Here is a 19247-nt window from a genome sequence, read left to right as displayed (position 1 = left end):
GAGTTCTGCAAGATGTTGACCCTAGTTAACTGAGATTTAAAAAAAATGAATCTTTCACAATATTTGTTTTAAGATGATTCAGGTCAATAGTAGGCGAAACTGTTGTTGACCCAGCCATGTGATCAAATATTTTTCATATAATGTAATTAACATGTAAATTATTACCTGTACTTGCCTTAAAATCTAAGTACATGTACATATCCTTAATGTTGATTTTCTGCAGCTTTAATGAATGCAGAAAATAATCCATACGTTGTAAGTATTCAGTAAAGTAAAAAGCTAATGAAAAAATGAGCCGCGTCACGACAAAACCAACATAATAGGTTTGCGACCAGCATGGATCCAGACCAGCCTGCGCATCCGCGCAGTCTGATCAGGATCCATGCTGTTCGCTATCAGTTTCTCTACTTGTTATAGGGTTTGTAAGCGAACAGCATGGATCCTGATCAGACTGCGCGGATGCGCAGGCTGGTCTGGATCCATGCTGGTCGCAAACCTACTATGTTGGTTTTGTCGTGACGCGGCTCAAATAGTTCTTAAATTTCCACACAAGATTATTTTTGTGATGGTACTTGTTTCACATATTTTCACAAATTGCTATTAAGTTATGGCTGTACAATCCAAGCGTTATTACAGGGTAAATTTCATCAAAGCTATAGACACATATTTGCATCAAACATGACCCCTTGCTTTCTTTATATATATTCAGCAATTATTTCTAGTATATTATTCTATAAAATTATAATATTATTTAATAAATGGTGTATATCAGTTACATGTATTTTTGTGTCGCATTTTTTTATTAAGTTAAAGCACATTTATTTGTATCTTTAAGTTGTAAATGCCATTTACCTTTATAAATAGATAAAAATAAGTTGACATATGAGCACTGTTAGATCATGTATTGCAACATATTTAAGAGTAAACATACCAAAATACCAGCATTTATACATACACAAATATAATCACATATAACTTACATATATTGTTTTTCAAACAATAACGTAATTATTGTTTTTGCTATCAAACACATTTAGATATTAAAGTTTTGAAATAATCATAGTAAATACAAGTCGCAATTCGTACACTCAAATACTACTTTGCTGTCTCAAATAACGCTGGAACTTTATGCGTTCACGCAAAACAGATTCAATCTTATGAGTTAATTGTATTCTGTGATCAGCTAAAACTATTCACAACACATCTTTCTATCAAAAGCATGAATCTGGAAATTGTTTTGTTCAGTCCAAAATCTAAAACAGCCTTTGCCGTGTTGGGCTTTCTTGAGGGATTCTTATTTCTCTCCATTTTAACTTCGTTATGTAAATTAGTCAAATGGTCTGCATCGGAACCGGTTATACGTATGTTTTATTGGAAGACATTAGCAAAGAATTTGAAATAGAAAACATTTGTTGATTTACATGTTCGTCAAAAACCACACGATCTCAATCATACCACTTGTTTAGGATGCATGTACTTAGTTTTCTGAGTTAACACTTTCATATACAATCCTCTAGAGAAACAGTTAGCTGTTATGACATCTTACATGTATTTTTTATAATGCTACGGTAAACATAGTTAAAAATATATGGTGTACTAGAAGAGACATATTCATCAAACTGGTTGCGTCATAACAGTAGCTCTACTATGTAAATTTCTTGTTCTGTCCCGAGACTCGTTGTTTTTCAACATTTCTAACTTTTCTAGCCATGCTTTATACATCTCTATAGTTGACAGTGATTGAACTTTCTTCACCTGCCAGCACGTTTTCTTTGTTGACATTCCTTCCTTTGCTAAAGCAGTCGTTACTGGCATAAGGTTATGAGACAAACGTTGTGTTCCCGCCTTTACTGTTGGACGTGGTGGTGCCTCTTCGATGATTTGATGGGCATCAACACCAGGAGGTATTTTCCATTTCAGACCAATTGTTTCAATTTTTCGACGTCCCTTCGGTCTTAATTTACTCTGAAGCAAAAACGTGTCACTTCGAAAACTTAAACGGCTGTTAAATGTTCGTTTTGTTGGTGTTTTATTTGCTTTTTCACGATCTGGACTATTGGCGTCAGAACGCACGTCATATTGAGACATGCGCGTATCTGCGCGCGTGTCTGCGACGGATGGTGATCTAATATTGTCTACTTCACTTCTACCATCTGGGTAATATTTACTTTGTCTACTCCACGAAACTCGCAAGCCTTTCTTACTCATTCTTGATTTTGGCGATAAGTCTGAGGGACTTCCGGTGTCTGCTAGTTTCAACGACTCCTGTATGTTGTTTTCTTTAATTGCTGGTTTATCTCTTGGGGATATGTCTAAAGGTTCTATACGACTAGAGTATTTATTTGTCGGCTGATATATTCCATTTAGTTTGAAAACTTTAACGTGTGACTGGTCATCTTTATCCACGGACGCGAATTGTGGAAATGTTTCCGTTTCTTGCTCCACACTATCGGTACCGTTGGTCATGATAAGTGGGAACAAAGAAGCTGAGCTCAAGCCTGATCTAGATCTCATAGACGATTCTAATCTATCTAGTTTCCGCTTTTGAACTTCACTCTGTCTTTGCATTTGTTTTTGACGCTTCAATACTTGTAGTGATTCCTTATCCAATCTGCTTGATTCTCGACTAAGTTCACTTGCATATTGCTTCTCTAAATTGTCAAGGTGAACAAAATCTTTTAAAGAATCACGTCTTAATTTCTGAATGGTTTCATTTTCAACAGTACCATCTGGTAGATTTCTACGCAGACGCGCTGTTAAGCTGTTAGCCAGCAGATTAGTGTTAATCTTCCTTGTCTTGTTATCCATCAGGTACACGTCCTCGCTTACGAGTTCTTTGAATCGCGTTACTGGTGTATTGTCCTGATTATCTTTCTGTCTAATAGACCCTCGTCTACTGTTTCTTCTAGATTTTGGTGCAATAAAGCTGTCATTCCTTGACAGTGGCGGTAGAGCACAGTGCTCGCTCATCCTTGAGTTCGAAATCCTGCAAATAAATATGGTATATATATTATAGCAATAGAATAGACAGCATCTTGTTAACAGAGTAGTATTAATGATAACTGTACATGTATATGTACTGTATCCGGCGCCCGGTTACAATATAGTACATGGACTGTTGTACATTTTCTGAACATTCGTTACAGAAAGCAACATTTAGATTTTAGGGGTAAAACGCTGTATTTAATGATTTTTTTTCCTGTAAAATTTATAAATGGTAAAATTTTATTGTTATCCTTATGGTAAAGTATCGAAAGATTTGAAACTTGTCTCTTCTATTTAACACAGATGAAAAATGTATGTAATCAGAATAAAATGTTCAGGAACACTACTTTAGAGGGTTTTTAACTGTTAAGCCATGATTCTGTGCATGCGTCATTCGCTCATAAGGAAATTTATATGCCAACATATTTCTTTCATACATTTGGTGTTGCATCCACGCAGTCTGATCAGGATCCATGCTGTTCACTATTAGTTTCTCTACTTGTTATAGGGTCTGTAAGCGAACAGCATGGATCCTGATCAGACTGCGCGGATGCGCAGGCTGGTCTGGATCCATGCTGGTCGCAAACGCATTGTGTTGGTTTTGTCATGGTGCGGCTCAAATTATGTTTTCTTTTTTTTTCTTTTCTTTTTATTAGCAATTAACAACCATTCAATGGATAATTTCTAACTACCAGAATGACACGGAAATTTGGTATTTAGTTCAGCTTGGTCCATGCTCTTGTTAATTTGTTCTTACGTGACATTGCATTTAAATTCCCTGACTTACAATTTGATGTATTAAATGTGATTGTTGGATGAAGATCAAAGTAACTTGTAATGTGCCAATGAAATACTTTAAGCGATATACAAAGTGCATTTCACACGGTATGGATCTGATACAAGTTTATACAACTTTTTTTTCTTTAAAGTGATTTTTTTACGGTTGCCGTTTTGTATCGACATGACTTAAAACGGTAATTACAGTCAAAATTATAATAATAATACATTATTTTTTTCCCACATAAATATAGAATATCAGCGTAAATCATTCAAGTAACAATCTTACAATTTTCCATCTTTTAATTTCAGTGTCAGTCAAATTTGTATTTTTGTAAATAGTGCAATCTAATTTAAGGCTTTAGTTAAAATTATCATTTGATGATGATGATAGTGGTGGCGGGAACGATAGGGCTTGTGTCTGTAGGTTGCGGGAGTGGCGGGTTAGCGCGAGTGAAAAGGTGGATATTTTTCTCACTTCGTTGTGTGATATACATGTATATCATATTCACTCAAAACCAGCAAATTTTCTTTTTATTTTATGCCTTATAATATGTATAATGCTGTAGCGCGGGAAAAGACACACGTAAAAAATAAAGTCAGACTTTCAACGGCTACGCGAACGCTGCTCAAAGAAAAATTGATTCATGTTATTAGTCCATTTTGCTGATAAATTGTTAACAATTTTAGAGAAATAATGATATTTGAATCGAGAAATATGCTATTTAAAACAAAACGCAACAGTAAGCTTTAATGTTAATTAACAAAATTACGGAAACATAAAAAACTTGCACATGAAAATAGTTGGACAGAGCTACATGACCCACACAGTGGTTAATCTGTGGTTAAATACACTGTGGGTGATATGGATTTTATCACACAGATTAAACCCGGTATCTAACTGGTAAGCTTAAATAAAAAGGAGTTGTCGTAGTTTTAATAACGGTTAAAAGTATTTACTTTGTTTTGAAAAGGTTCAAATTAGCGGAACTCCAACAAAATGACAATAAGTCATAGCTCGGACTCTTATTAATATTAGTCAGTTTGCGCTCGATTTACTCTCTTTGAACTCGATGAAATTTATATTATATAAGAAAAAATTCTATAATCTGACCGTTCCATATGTACTATGATAATTACTTTGGTATATTGACCTTTTCCCCCTGTTGAGTATCTTACTGAATTTCTGACACCCTATCTCTATGAAATATTACGATAAGTGGACCTTAGTTTCAAAGAAAGCTTCATAATCTTGTAATGTATTTACGATCGGATTTAGAGAATTAGTGGAATTAAAACTCCGACTTATTTAGCTTCATTATAATTCCGTCAAAATTCCTTTCTTCATATACATCATGAACTTTATATTTTATACCGACCTTTCTCACGCATACGGTTCTATTGTAAGACAAATCACACATGAAATTACCCAATTTTGTTGACAGTTTTGAGAAATTTGACGACTACATCGGTATTAGAAATAAAAAAAATCATCTCAATGATATATTTTGACTTCATCACAATATTTAGAAAACTTACGTCATGCAATGTATACATTCTTAAAACAATTATTTAAAGAAGTGTTAAGTTATGTAGTATTTAACTTAAGTTATGTAGTATTTAACTTAAGTTATGTAGTATTTAACTAATTACATCGACAATGCTACAGCACTGGCACCGTCACGGCTCCCGCACCCCGACTACTACACACAAACTTCTACCCACACCCCCACCTCACTCGCAATATATTCGCATTCTAGAATTTCGAACTATTTTCCTAGCTGCTTAAATATTATAATATCAAACTACGTTGGTACAATAAAAATATAGAATGCATCAAATAGATAATATTAACATTTTGTCATACTTAACTTTTTTACCTTTTTGCTCTAACAATCCAAAAGTATTCCCTGATTTATTTCAATCAAATTTACTTGCATTAAAGATACAGTTAAAATTAATGACAACTAACAGTGTCTTCCATATAGTGAGTATGATAGAGGGAACAAGATGAGAATGGTTTATATATACGGCATATAGAGATAGATCATTGACTTAGGGATAGATAAGAGATAGCCACAATATTTTTACTAATAGATCAATAGCCACGAACTTAACAAGTTGTATGAACAAGTAGAAAGGTATATATTTAAAGCAACTGTTCTATACGAGTACGTGAAAGTATTCAATTTGTCACCGGATTCCGGTATCACCATAGCCATATATCGTGACCGTGTTTAATTAGAAGATTCAAACAAAGGTTAACCTACAATTATCATTGATACTATTCTTAATTAAAAATAAAATAATTGTATATCAGAAGACTTGAGATTCTTTTCAACGCTTATCTTATTCGCAACATCAATTCACTGTTTTCATTCGCGTCTTTGATAAACCTAGTTATCTAACATAGTTTAACTAAGTTATGCTTTGATAACTAAAGGACTTAAAAAACATTACAGCATACATACAAATATTACCTTTATATGTTATAGGTTGATCGTGCGATCTTAGGTTTTTCTGTTTAAGTTTGATTAAGTATGAAGCTATAAGCTTATAGTCCGTTCCTGGTAGGTTCCAGTAGTAATGAGCAATGAGTGAAAAGTTTCTTGCTCAAGGAAACAGAGGCTTGCCACACCCACGAGGTAAGCGATCTTAGATTAATAGTTCGACACATTAGCCACTCGGCCATACCGCCACTTATGGTTATTTGAGCCCCTAAAACGCTAGGTTTACCAAGTACAAGACTTTTCGGACAGTTTGTTTGCAATTACTTCTGTACTGATACTTCTATAACTAATAAAACTGTTCTTTACTTGGCTTTGGCAGTGCTTCATGAAAGAACTTTGATTGATCGTTTTTATTATCTTATCTAATCATCTACAAGCATCATGTAGTAAAAAGCTTGTACAAAAAAATCGGCAACACTTTTTCCTGGATAAAGATTAATGACAACTTGTGATTTAATAGGCAGACTTTAAGCTTGCTGATGTATATATAGATATATACCTTTTTATGATATCCATGAATATGCCTATTACCATATCTCGACTGTATTTATATTTTTTGAGCAATTGATTGAGACGGACGCTTATCTTGATCCCTATGCGGTGTGAACTTTGATTGAAACTTATGTAAATTCGGTAATAGATCTATCCTAAATATAAACATAGTATTTAAACTTGTTAATCCGTCATTGAATTAAAAATGTTAACCATTACAGAAAAAAGATCTTTGTAATAACAGCTTTTAAGGATAAAAAACATGAGTTCTTGAGCCACTATTGAATTATTGAAAATGAAATAGGTCTAGCGTTGAGAATATAATAAAATTGTTAAATTTGTCTAAAAATATTATGACTAGAGTTATTAAATATCTAAATGATATTATAGATTTCACACGTGTTGAGTGATTATTAAAATCTCGTTCACACGTAAGCAATTTAATGACCGTTGTTAAAAAAAGTATAAAAAAAGAAGAAACAACTACAACAACAACAATCATAATTATATAAAAATGAATTCAACAACATATGAGCCGCGTCACGACAAAACCAACATAATTGATTTGCGACCAGCATGGATCCAGACCAGCCTGCCGATCAGCGCAGTCTGATCAGGATCCATGCTGTTCGCTATCAGTTTCTCTACTTGTAATAGGGTTGGTAAGCGAACAGCATGGATCCTGATCAGACTGCGCGGATGAGCAGGCTGGTCTGGATCCATGCTGGTCGCAAACACACTATGTTGGTTTTGTCGTGACGCGGCTCATATAAACTCTTAACTGAAACGATCCATTGTCGTTTGTTGTTTGCTTCTTAACAAAAATATCAAAACGACACATTTGCGTAGTTCTTCCATGCAAATTTCTTGTATGCTCGTTTAATCATTTGTTTTAAATTAATTTTATTGTTGTTTTTTTGTTCTTTTTTTAAGGAAGTGATACATTCATTTACATTTGTGTATGTAACGTCTGCTGTTTGAAGCCGTGCAGTATCAAAACTCGCAAATTTCTTATTTTATAATGTTCATGTATGTATTTCTTTATGTTTTACATGTAAACATACGTATGTGGTTAATCTAATAAGCACTTTAAAATTTGATATATAAAGGAAAGGAAATAACATATATATAAATATGAAATAATTAAATGCCGAGTAAAGAGATAAATTGTTGACCAAATATATACAGACAGATTTATCGTCACTTTGTAAACTTTACAATGGGTAGGTCTAGATTTTAGTATTCTTTTATGTGTAAGTAATATGAAAATAACATTATGTTTAACCGATATTTAGCCATTATTTTGATAAGTGTTTCAATTTAAATGGGTTTGTAAACTTGAAAAGCACTTCAAAGCTAGTTTGTTTAGATAGCTTTGAATGCTTGTAAAATAAGCAAGTCTGGTTTCTATAAAATGCATAAATGATTCAGGTCAAAAGTGCAGCATGTCATTTGAAAAATTATGAATTGATATTTTTCTAAAAAGGTAAATCACATACATGTAATGTTTAAACACTGTACAACGTATCGATAAGAAAAATAAGGGAAAAAAACCGGTTTATTTGGATATGGTAGATCTACAAATTTTGTATTTAAATTAAGACACGCAGTTTACATAATATATTAATTATGACAGGAAAGTAACATTTGCGACACGCAGTTATTACGTATACATCCAACTGCGACATGCTAAAAGGCCGCATTATAAACGTCAACATAAGGAAAGGCCCAAAAAGTTGCGATTGGTTTAAACGAAAATGACTACTTGAAACCACTGCTTTTTATTATCTGCCCAAGAAACGAAATTTCAGTTATAAATTTTTACAATGCTTAACTCCCGGAAACCCTTAAAAAATAGCAGATATCTCATAGAACTGAGTCCTGTGTCCGTAAATAAATCGCGAACTTACCAATGAGATCAGCAGACGGAAGTTACTTTGCGCTGTTATCAAAGACAGAGTACTCTTATCTTGAGTATATTTACTTGCCGTTGACTTCAACATCTAACAAGTTTTAAAGTGATACAGATAAACTAAGTCTTCAAGTTGAGGGTTATATTACATTTTTTTTTATCAAACATTTGATATACGGAAACAATATCGTTTAAATCGTGCCGTTCAAGAGTGTCTTTATTGATGTATGTAATTGAAAAATGTTAGGACGATATAAAGATGCTAAATTGTCTACAACTTCCTTAATGATATCTCATCTGAACAAGTTCATTGTGCTCTGAATTACTTTGTCTTTGACGTGGATGTGAATTTTAAGAAAAATTGAGGAGAGGAAAATCCGAAGAATGCTACTGAACAAAAATCAAGAAGTTTGCAATCTCTGGCCGCAATTATGGGATTTAAACTGCACTGAGTGGTGATATGTTGCTAGTCATTGACAGTACTTACAGGATACGACTCCATTGTTCTAGGTCAGATATTAAAAAATGCTTTGAAATCAAGACTAAAAAAACATTGTGATTCAGACTGGGAGAGGTAGCAAAGTAAATTTAAAAGTAACTTCCGGAGATAGGACAAGATTTCCACATGTGCTGACAGGAAAATATAAACCTTTCCTATCCTATTTATACCGTGAATTTTCCCTTACGGGTAAAGCTCAATGGTGCAAATTAAACTTAAATAATTCAGACTGAATACAAATGCTGCATTTAGTTACCGTAACAATACTATAACAAATAATAAACAGCAGTTAACCAAGCTAAAAATACTTACCATTTTTGTATTAAAGATCCGATCTTTCACCATTAAATCACAACTGTAAAAACTTGTCCCCGCAGCTGAAAAGTAGATGGATAATAACAGAGGTTAACCGTTTTATAGATTTTGTTCAAGGTTTATTGGTATAGATGAACATAAAGTCAAACTATTTTAAACTGTATCTTTAATCATGATTTTTTTTCCTCAAATGTTGAACTGTTTTTATCTGTTTCAAATCTCAGACGTTTATTAATTTAAAGTTCGACAATTTCGTGCGATAAGATAAATCCCTTTTTGTAGACATAAATGCATGCATTAAAGATTAAATCTCATTTGTTTATGGCTTTATAATATATTCTATTACTAATACACTACAGCGAACAAAAATATTTCAATATAATATCTATATACCATTGTAATGGGTTTGGGATATTTAATGTGGTTAATGTAATTTTGCAATAATTTGGGCTCTGGTTTTGTTTGGGACCATAGAAATATTATTGACAAATAGGATAACGGGTTTAAAGGTCGGTGTTTATCTTTATAAGTTAAGATCTACAGTGAAAAAGTCGATATTTATCTATCCTGTTATCTCATCACGATGTCTAAGATGTGATAAAACTGAGTACAGGTGGCGCTTTAGTCTGTAAGACTTTAAAAAAATCACCATTGAAAATTTAAGATCGCAATTGTAATAAAATGTTTTGTCAGAATGTGAATAAATCTTAAGCATTCTGCATATAAGTTGACAGTAATGTTTCCTGTCTTTTCTTATCAGTTGTTTAACTACGATCGTTATCTTATCATATCTTATCTTATCCTATCCCAAATCATCAAAACATTATGTAATTTGCATAAAGCATATAATATTTAAACATTAACTACTTTAACACAAAGTATAATGTAAATTCCCTCGTAATAGCCATGAAAAAATAGGAAACCATAAATCTGTAATTTTTGTCCTGGTATTTCCGCTCTTATGTTTTTTATGTCAGGTGTGCTATGATTACTTCAAAGCAAAAATATAGAAAATTATCTTTTCCCCCATCGAACACAGTCTTTTCTTTTTTATTACACATTAAGCAACTTATTCCTACCTGACACCCTGGTTTTGTGCATATAAAGACTGTTAATGTATTCCTTTATTCCACATGTCTCGCATACTGTTTTTGACAGAGAGAGGATAGAATCGAGCGTTTAATTCAACACATGTATACGAAACAAAACAAGCACAATCCGCGAAGAATAAAATGCACTTTAGCTAGTCAACTTGATACCTTACAATTTATATTAGCCGATACTTGTAATTTAAAATCTATTGTAATGTTAAATAGGGCCGATAGTGCCAAATTGAATATACATTTATACAATGATCAAGTATTGTAGATACAGTCAATAAAGTGATTGATTTTTATCGGTTTCCTGAAAAGGGCATGTTAATATTTATATCGATTTGAACGTTTAAAGTTACACTATTTATGTAGCGGCTAAAAGTCATCCTAAAATATCACTAAATTATGCGGCGGAACAATTTAACAAAGCGTCCGAAGCGTTTCAAGTTCTAAATATCCAAAGATATTATATAGCAACAGGCGAAGAATAATAGCAAAGGAATAGATCTATTTCCAGATAATTTAATATATAAATCTAGCAGGAATATCATAGTAAATAAGTGAAACATGGCCGTTACCCAAGAAGAGTTCGAACTAGCGATTCTTAAAGTTAAGAAACAGATACGTTTACACCTCTCTCTCGGAGAAGAAAATAAAAATAACTTTATGCATTTACTTAAATATATCAAATTAAGACAATTGTCTTTCAGTACAAAATTTATTCAGTCGGCAATTTTACTTAGTCGACTTATCGTCGCTTGGAGTAAAGTCTGTTCTACATCTGAAATAAGGGATTATTTAGCGTAGACCTGAACCCGGTCACTGATTAAATACTACAGAAAGTTGATAGGATTAATATATAAGTATACACTGATAATCTCTTTACATAGTTAATATGTTAAATACAATATGATATTAAAATGTCATTATTGATATGATTTATCACATACCCGTGCCGCTTTTGCGACTCTGTAAAAACGGTATTGCACGGCTGTGCATATATTTTGACGTGACGCCATTTGCGTTATATAAGCAAAGCGTTATTAAAACGCACGTAATATTAGCGGGTGCGTCAATGAACAATCATTCTTTTGCACTATAACTATAAATTTTAGGGTATGTGATAAAAAAAATTATATAGATAGGTTCATTACTGAATTTATTGAACTCGTTGAATAAAATAATATTTTCCTCGCCTGAGGCTCGCATAATATAATTTTATTCAACTCATTCAATAAATTTAGTGTTGAACCTACACTTATTTACTGATTTCTGGGTCAACATTAATGACACTGGCGCTAAATACACATGGTTTGCACGCGCCTTTTCCCGTATCCACAAACCTAACTAAATTGTATCGTATTGATTTTTTTCAGGGAAATATACGTAAACACAAACTATATTGTCACATATATAAAAATCAACAAAAATATTATTATATAAATTAAGTAGTATGTATGTCTTATGCTACCCTAGAATTGCTAAAAGATTATTCCAATGGGGTCCAAAAATAATAATAAAATAATGAAAAATTATAATAATTTTCCAAACACAATCATATTTAAACTGTCACTCAGCTGGTTTTTTTGAAAATGCGGATCATCTTTAGGGTTGATATAATATATAATAATATCGTAGCCAGCTTTTTCATTTGTAAGTAACAAAACAAACTAATTAACATTGAGTATATGGAACTGGTTATAAATAGAGGATATTAAATGAGTGTAAGTTTAATACTGAATTTATTGCACGAGTTGAATAAAATTATATTATGCGAGCCTGTGGCGAGCATAATATTATTTTATTCAACGAGTGCAATGAATTCAGTATTGAACTTACACGAATTTAATATTCTATTTATCACATACCAAAAATAAAGACCGTTTAAAGTGAAATAAGAGTAATTTTACATTGACGCGCCTATAGTATAACGTTAACATTTAGCGCGTCTTTACACTATGTTTGTATAACGCTAATGACGTCGCGTCAAAATATATGCACGGCCGTGCAATACCATATTTACGGAATCGCAAAATCGGCACGGGTGTGTGATAAATGTATTTATTAGTAACGGGACTTTGCCATTGCACATGTACTTATTCAAATATCTTGCAGAATTGCTTTTCACCAATTTACATTGTTCTGTTCCATGATCAATGAGAAATTACAAAAATGCCCTTTAAAAATAGTTAGATTAAACGACGTATACATATTGAAGTAAATTTCTACATATCGATACGTCTTCGTAACGTCTGACGTCATATGGCGCCAACGTTAACAACATCCGGAAACATGCGGAAAACAACTCCATACTTGCAATTATTTGGTTCTGCATTTGTCGTTTCCTTACTTGCATTGATTTATTACGAGAGAAAAAGAAAACTTAGTAAGGTGAGTTGAAGTTTTACTAGTACTAGTCATTTTCAAATATTTTTATATAAGAATGAGCTGTGTTAAATACTTAAAGTTCAATGCTTGTCCAGGATATGATCATGGGTTCGAGCCATGCTATGGCCATTACCTTTGCCTCAATTGATTCCTCGGTTAGTCCATGAAGTGCACTCCCAGAATAACATACAAATGTGCTAATTAAGACTCATTTTGAATCACTCGGTTGATGTTAAATCAGTTTATATAAATTTACATTTATTTTCCTGTTATTTTCGTCTACATTTGTAGATCAGTTTTAACTGATGTAAACTGTGCACTTGCAACGCATTTGTAATAGTGTGTTTAATTATATTATTTGCAAACTTCACAAAACATGAACTTCAAGATATTTTAAATCTATTATACATGCATTGCAATAAATACGCAGGTAGTTTACAGCGATTAAGAGCATGTATATTGAGCACTTACAGAACATTCTACAAAACAATATCTTAAATGTAACAACTTTTTCCTTTGTGTTTTATTGTGTATCATATTTACAGGAAATATAGTAAATATGTACTATAACAGAGGGTAACATTTAAGTTGGTACAAATGCAATATACAGATATATGAATTTGAAAATAATGTTTGTTTTTAATTCTCGAAAGAATAATACATTAGCTAATTTACTGCATTGAACTTTACAAAATGCATTACGTTTTGGTGAAAGTTGTAATCTTTATTTCTTATTACGAGGGTTGCCCCACAAAGTCGTGGACAATGACTGTAATATTTTTTAAAGGGAGAACCTTTAATAATTTGGAACAAGTGTATCTCCGTCAATTTGAACTATAATAAACACTATTTCAAGAAATTATACATATACTAAATGTTAAAGCAGTTGTGTACGACTTATTGCAACAACCCTCGTACTGTTACATCCATGTCATAACTGTTGCCACTTGTAATGTAATGGTTTAGTAAGGACTGGTTCATTTCTATTTTCAAGATTATGTGTAGAATGTTAAAGTCTGAACCTAATACTTATGTTCTCAAAATATTCAACCTAGGAATGGCTATGTGGGGATTTGTATAAACGTTATGTATGCGTGTATGAATAGTTTGCCAATGAGACTTAAATAAAAGATAATTTATAAATAAGATAAATAAAAGCTTTGGGATGAAATAAAACTGGCAAGGAAACTCATATCATCAATATAACACCAGCAGACGACAATATACAATAGACACAAAGTAGATATTAACTTTCTGCTAATGTATCATTTATGTACCCGTATTAGTATTCAAAATTATTCAATTTAGGTTTTCATTTAGGAGGAGGGTAAAGGTGCTGGTTGCAATCACAAGAACGAGGAGCATGAAAATAATCGCCATGACAACGAAGACACATCTGTGCATATAAAACAAGAAACAATTGATAATGTCGCATCAAACTCCACTCTGACCGGTTACAGCAGTTTAGAGGATGATGACTCAGGTATGCAATCATGCCGGTCAACTGACAGCAGCACGAGCGCCTACAGTACTGCATCAGACGACACTTGCCCATTTCCGGTAGGAGAATTTTCCACATACAAACAACTAACAGTCGACAGAGATTTAACAGACTTCGACCTGCAGGAAATTCTAAATTCTCCGATTGTTGAAAGTCATTATATAGATGAAAGAATGAGCAGATCTCCAATAAAACTATGTGACGAGTTTAGTCAATTCAATAACTGCGAAGATTGTACTAACGTACCCGGCGCGGTAGAATCAACGAATGTTAACTCTATCATTGTGGCCTACAGTGATATTGTACCTCCATTATGCCCTAATACAGGGGACACAATACTTCCCTCAAAGATATCAAATACGTGATTGAGTTACCGTTACTAGTCAATAAAAATGTACGTTTTAATCAATTTGCCTGTTACATTTTTGTTTATGCATGCCACAGAAAAAATAAACATAAAAAGATGATTGTCTTCTCATAAAACGAGAACATTGTTCAAATCTTTTATCTAAATAATATACAGTAATTGGTTATAGTAGCAGCACATTCTCGCAAATGCAACAGCACAACATATAAAATCAACGTCAGAATATACCTTAAAATCTGGCACAAATTTCTATTTTTTCTAAAACTTTCGAATTTACTTAAAACATTCAATCTTTTTATTTCAACAAAGTTCTTTGAAATATTTCTCAACAGCAGAGCATCAGCAGCAGCAACAACAACAGCAACTACAATAAAATGGGAATATAATTGACAACTATATAGGTGGTAAGTCTGCTATTAACAGTTTGTCTCTATTGTCCCTCAACACAACATATCTAACTAAAGGAAACTATCAATCTAATCGGTATAAAAGTTAATTGGAGGCAAGGTTAAACTTTTAACGAATAGATTTCCCATAGATCTTGCATGTTCATCCTCAGGCGTCCCAGGTACTTCAACGAGAGACTTTGAATGTGCTTGATCCAACGACATTTGAAGTCGCATAGAGTAGTAATCTATGTCAGGGCGCGTGCGTGAACACTTCATTTCTTCTAGCTCTTCACAAAATTTGTGTACATTTTCTGTGAAGTCTAGTGTCTTCGCTTCTTGAAGTCTTAAAGCAACCATATCTACTTTCTCTTCTGCCTGGAAGAAATCGGCTGCTTTACTGGTCCGGCGAGACATTTGTTTAGGTGATGTGGGTGAAGTCGGGATAGAAGTATTCCATTGTGAAATATCGGCAACTGTTTTAGGACGATTATCAGTAAAATCAAAGTGTTCAAGGAATGCAACGTTAGGTTTGTTTTTAACATCGTCAATACTATCATCTGAAGTGTCGGTATGTTTGTCACCCAAACTATTAGTGTTGTCTTCGCCCTCCATACCTGTTCTAGCACTTGAGAGCGACTCGCTTTTATCTACGCCATTTTCCACTTCCGTCAGACTTCCTTCTGTATTATTTTCTTGTTTTACCATATTTCTCTGATGACGATTGAACTCGTTCTCAACTCTCGTTCCAAGTGTAGTTGCTGGACGTAGTTTTGGAGCTCTGTCACTAGGCAACGATTCAGTATTACTTTCTCTTCTCTTATCTTTCGTTTCCTTATTTTCCGTTATATTTCTGTTACTAAATGATGCTCGAGCCGATGAAGATCTCTCTTTCTTTGTATTAAGTATTGATTTAGGATGAACGCACTGTTTGGTGTCTTCAGACTGTTTCCAAAGTGGAGGCTTGTATTCACCACGTGGTGAGAATGAGCTCGATGTACATGGCCTTTGTTCTAATTTTTCAAGAAATGCATAGTCTTCATCACAGTTTCCTGCAATGTCAGTGTTAAGTGTACCTAGCGTCTTAGCTCTCAGCTGCATTTGAAGTTTTGTTTCCCCCATAAGACGCGCATGCGCAAGCTTAGAGCACGTTAAACGAGCCTGGAACCTTTTGTACATGACTTTTTGATCCACCTTGATCTGATGCACCACACTTCTCTCAGACCGGTTTAACACCACCATCTTCTTCTGTAGCAGCATATCTTCTTTGAGGTTGGCGGATATTACCGCCGGAGAGCGTTCTGCCACATCCCCCGCCTTTCCGACGCCCACTAAAAATCCAGGCATTTTGGGGGTGCAAGTTTTTCCAAGTTTTATGTTCGTGTAGTTAATGTATCGTCATAAGTTTGATTGAAAGTAATTTAGATTCAATATGTTTAATCTCACTTTTTTTTACAAAATGGTCTATTAATAATTAATGATCCGAAACTCCTGTGTTTTCATTCAAAATAACTTTTTACGGTCTTTAGTTATCACTTTTTAATTGCATCATTACTCGTGTTTTTTCATATTAAAGAAAACACTAAAATTCATATTTCCTCTGTACTTTACAGTAAAATGATACGATACAAGTTGCAACTGCAAATCATGGTTGCGGGGTAAATTAATACTCATATTTCCAACTTATCTTTATACAAATTAGGCTAGGAAAATAAACATTCCATGTATATTTCATTTGTAATTTGCATAAAGTTATCGTCGTATTCCGATAGCTTAATGATTAAAATTCAATAGAATTCACAATATTATCAAAATGCTATATTTGTTTTGAAGATAATTTTGCTTATATTTGTACTATGATCTTAAACAGTTTCGATTTCATAAACGTATGCACGAGCAGGATTTCAGTATTTTACACTCATTTCCCTTCCCCAATTTGTATGAAAAATACTTAATAAACAGAGGATATTTAAGTTTTTTCTATAAATACAGGTTTTATTTTCATTGAGTGGTATGAAAATAAATATTTCACTTGTGGCGATAGCCACGAGTGAAATATGATAATTTTCATACCACAAGATGAAATCTTTTTATTTGCATTACCATTTGAAAGATTTCCCTTTTGGCTGAATTTAGGAAAAATAGTAGTGCGGCAAGACACCAGTGAAAATACGGAAAATATGTTTCACTGCAGTGGAACATATTTTTTACAGTGAAAATACGGAAACTGAAAATACGCATTTTATTTCATCAATATTTCTCAATATTTCATTCATAAGTATTAGATAAATCAAAGGTGAAATATATTTCGATCTTACACTAAACTAAACAAATTTTCTTTTTATCATATGAAAAGAAACCTTTTAAAAAGACATTAAACCTGATACTGAATGAAAAGCGCGCCAAATAATAATTCAACGTGACGTCATTTACGACGTCACGTCATTAAGTTGGTACCCAGTACTGTGCACGCTGGTATTTCACTAAAACAACGTAAGGGGCTTAAATTCAAAACAGTGAAATTATCAAAGTGGAAATTTCACTGTTTCAAACAGTGCTACATGTGTAAAATTATATAACACGGAGTAGTGAGAACATTTCCATTTCCAAAATGTTTATATTTTCTTACTTATTCACGAAAAACTAACACATTTTCTAAAGATGGGGCCAAGCGTTCAACGGCTACGCGAACGCTGCCATGCAAAAGTAATACAAGACTGACGTCATCACGCGGAGTAACTAGAGTAAGAATAATTTGAGAGAAGTAATAATATTTTTAAATAGAGAAATGTGTTAGAACAAATCGTAACAATTAACTTTTATGTTAATGTTAATTTACGGAATCATGAAAATGAAGCCAAAAATATTTCGGAAGAGCTATATTTCATACATTATGAGTAATATACTTTGGTGGCTGCTTTGGAACGCTTTTGTGCGTTATGTTGTCGCTAGCGACAGCACGACAAAGCGCCAAATGGCGCGTTGTCGGACTTTCGTTTTTTCGTCCTGTCGCTAACGATGCATTGCCGTGCGACGTGTTGTCGCGATGTCACTTTGTCGCTCGACTCAAATCGAAGGATTGGCTTATAAGCCAAGCGACAGGGAGGCATCGCGAAAACGCGCCGCACGACAACACGCTATTTGGCGTGATTTGCTAGAGAAAGGACGACAAGACGACAGTGCGATAACGCGCCATTTGGCGCGTTTCGCTTGCGACAAGACGAAAAGGCGATAACGATATAGGTTGTGTTGTCGCTATCGACAACGCAACGCACAACGTGTACAAAATCAGCCAGCATAATATACTGTGGGTGATGTAGATTTTATCACATGCATAAAACCAAGACCCTTCCTGGTTAGCATAAAAGAAAATAGCCTCACATTTCTTGACGTTGTAGCGGCCAATATATTAGAAGATATTGAATGAGTGTAAGGTCAATACTAAATTTATTGAACGGGCATAATCTTATTTTATCCGACGAGTTCAATAAATCACAGGAGATTGACAGTCTATCAATAATTGAAAAATATAAGCAAAAATTTAAAAAATAACGATAAATGTACCCCTCTATACTATAAATAAACTGGAAGGGTACATTTGCCGTTATGTTTTTGATTATTTGCTCATATTTTTCAGTTATTGATAGACTGTCAATCTCCTGTGAATAAATCTATTAGTTACAGGAATATAATATTTTATTAATCACTTATCCAAAGTAAGAACTGTTTACTCTTAAAAACATGTAATCACTTTTTATTCACGCGCCTATAGCGTAACGCTAACATATAGCGCGCCATTGTACTACCAAATATATTCAAGTTATGTCCAACCTATAATTAATAAAAAATACTTTAAAAGAAACGAATAATTTATATGCTTAATCATACGAATATTTACGAAATACTTATATTAGATGAATATGAATACAGTATATTCCCGATCGAGATCGATTTCCCAAAATTTATTGTTGAGAAAGTTTCCATTTGAAAAAAAAATGTTTATAAGACAACATGTGTATAT

The 19247-nt window shown here is 33.3% G+C and overlaps 3 protein-coding genes across 4 annotated transcripts; 1 reads left to right on the top strand and 2 right to left on the bottom strand.

Annotated features, from left to right (window-relative positions):
* Positions 1–776: 776 nt before the first annotated feature.
* LOC132744830 (uncharacterized) lies at positions 777–10770 on the bottom strand. Of its 2 annotated transcripts, XM_060733627.1 has the most exons (3): positions 10570–10770; positions 9488–9552; positions 777–2986 (listed from the first exon to the last, which is right to left on the bottom strand). In XM_060733627.1, the coding sequence occupies exon 3, from the start codon at positions 2968–2970 to the stop codon at positions 1615–1617; it is 1356 nt and encodes a 451-aa protein (XP_060589610.1). In that variant the 5' UTR covers positions 2971–2986; positions 9488–9552; positions 10570–10770; the 3' UTR covers positions 777–1614. The 2 variants fall into 2 exon arrangements, with proteins under 2 accessions (XP_060589610.1, XP_060589601.1); XM_060733618.1 differs by lacking the exon at positions 10570–10770 and having other exon boundaries at positions 9488–9778.
* A 2052-nt stretch (positions 10771–12822) lies between these two features.
* LOC132744821 (uncharacterized) lies at positions 12823–14882 on the top strand. The gene is made up of 2 exons (XM_060733607.1): positions 12823–12975; positions 14293–14882. Exons 1-2 carry the CDS (start codon positions 12847–12849, stop codon positions 14836–14838), a joined length of 675 nt encoding a protein of 224 aa, XP_060589590.1. The 5' UTR covers positions 12823–12846; the 3' UTR covers positions 14839–14882.
* LOC132744813 (uncharacterized) lies at positions 14451–17154 on the bottom strand. Its single transcript, XM_060733596.1, has one exon. The coding sequence runs from the start codon at positions 16571–16573 to the stop codon at positions 15317–15319; it is 1257 nt and encodes a 418-aa protein (XP_060589579.1). The 5' UTR covers positions 16574–17154; the 3' UTR covers positions 14451–15316.
* Positions 17155–19247: the final 2093 nt, after the last annotated feature.

Source organism: Ruditapes philippinarum, unplaced genomic scaffold, assembly GCF_026571515.1.
Source record: "Ruditapes philippinarum isolate M1 unplaced genomic scaffold, ASM2657151v2 ctg5210_1_1_1_1, whole genome shotgun sequence".
Lineage (NCBI taxonomy): Eukaryota > Metazoa > Mollusca > Bivalvia > Venerida > Veneridae > Ruditapes > Ruditapes philippinarum.
Note: the sequence above shows the minus strand (reverse complement) of the source record. Positions and strands in the feature narration are given on the sequence as shown.

Coding starts and splice junctions, on each gene's coding strand:
- LOC132744821 (XM_060733607.1), top strand. CDS start 12,847: ATGGCGCCAACGTTAACAACATCCGGAAACATGCGGAAAACAACTCCA. Junction 12,976..14,292: donor GAAAAAGAAAACTTAGTAAG/GTGAGTTGAAGT, acceptor GTTTTCATTTAG/GAGGAGGGTAAAGGTGCTGG.
- LOC132744813 (XM_060733596.1), bottom strand. CDS start 16,573: ATGCCTGGATTTTTAGTGGGCGTCGGAAAGGCGGGGGATGTGGCAGAA.
- LOC132744830 (XM_060733627.1), bottom strand. CDS start 2,970: ATGAGCGAGCACTGTGCTCTACCGCCACTGTCAAGGAATGACAGCTTT.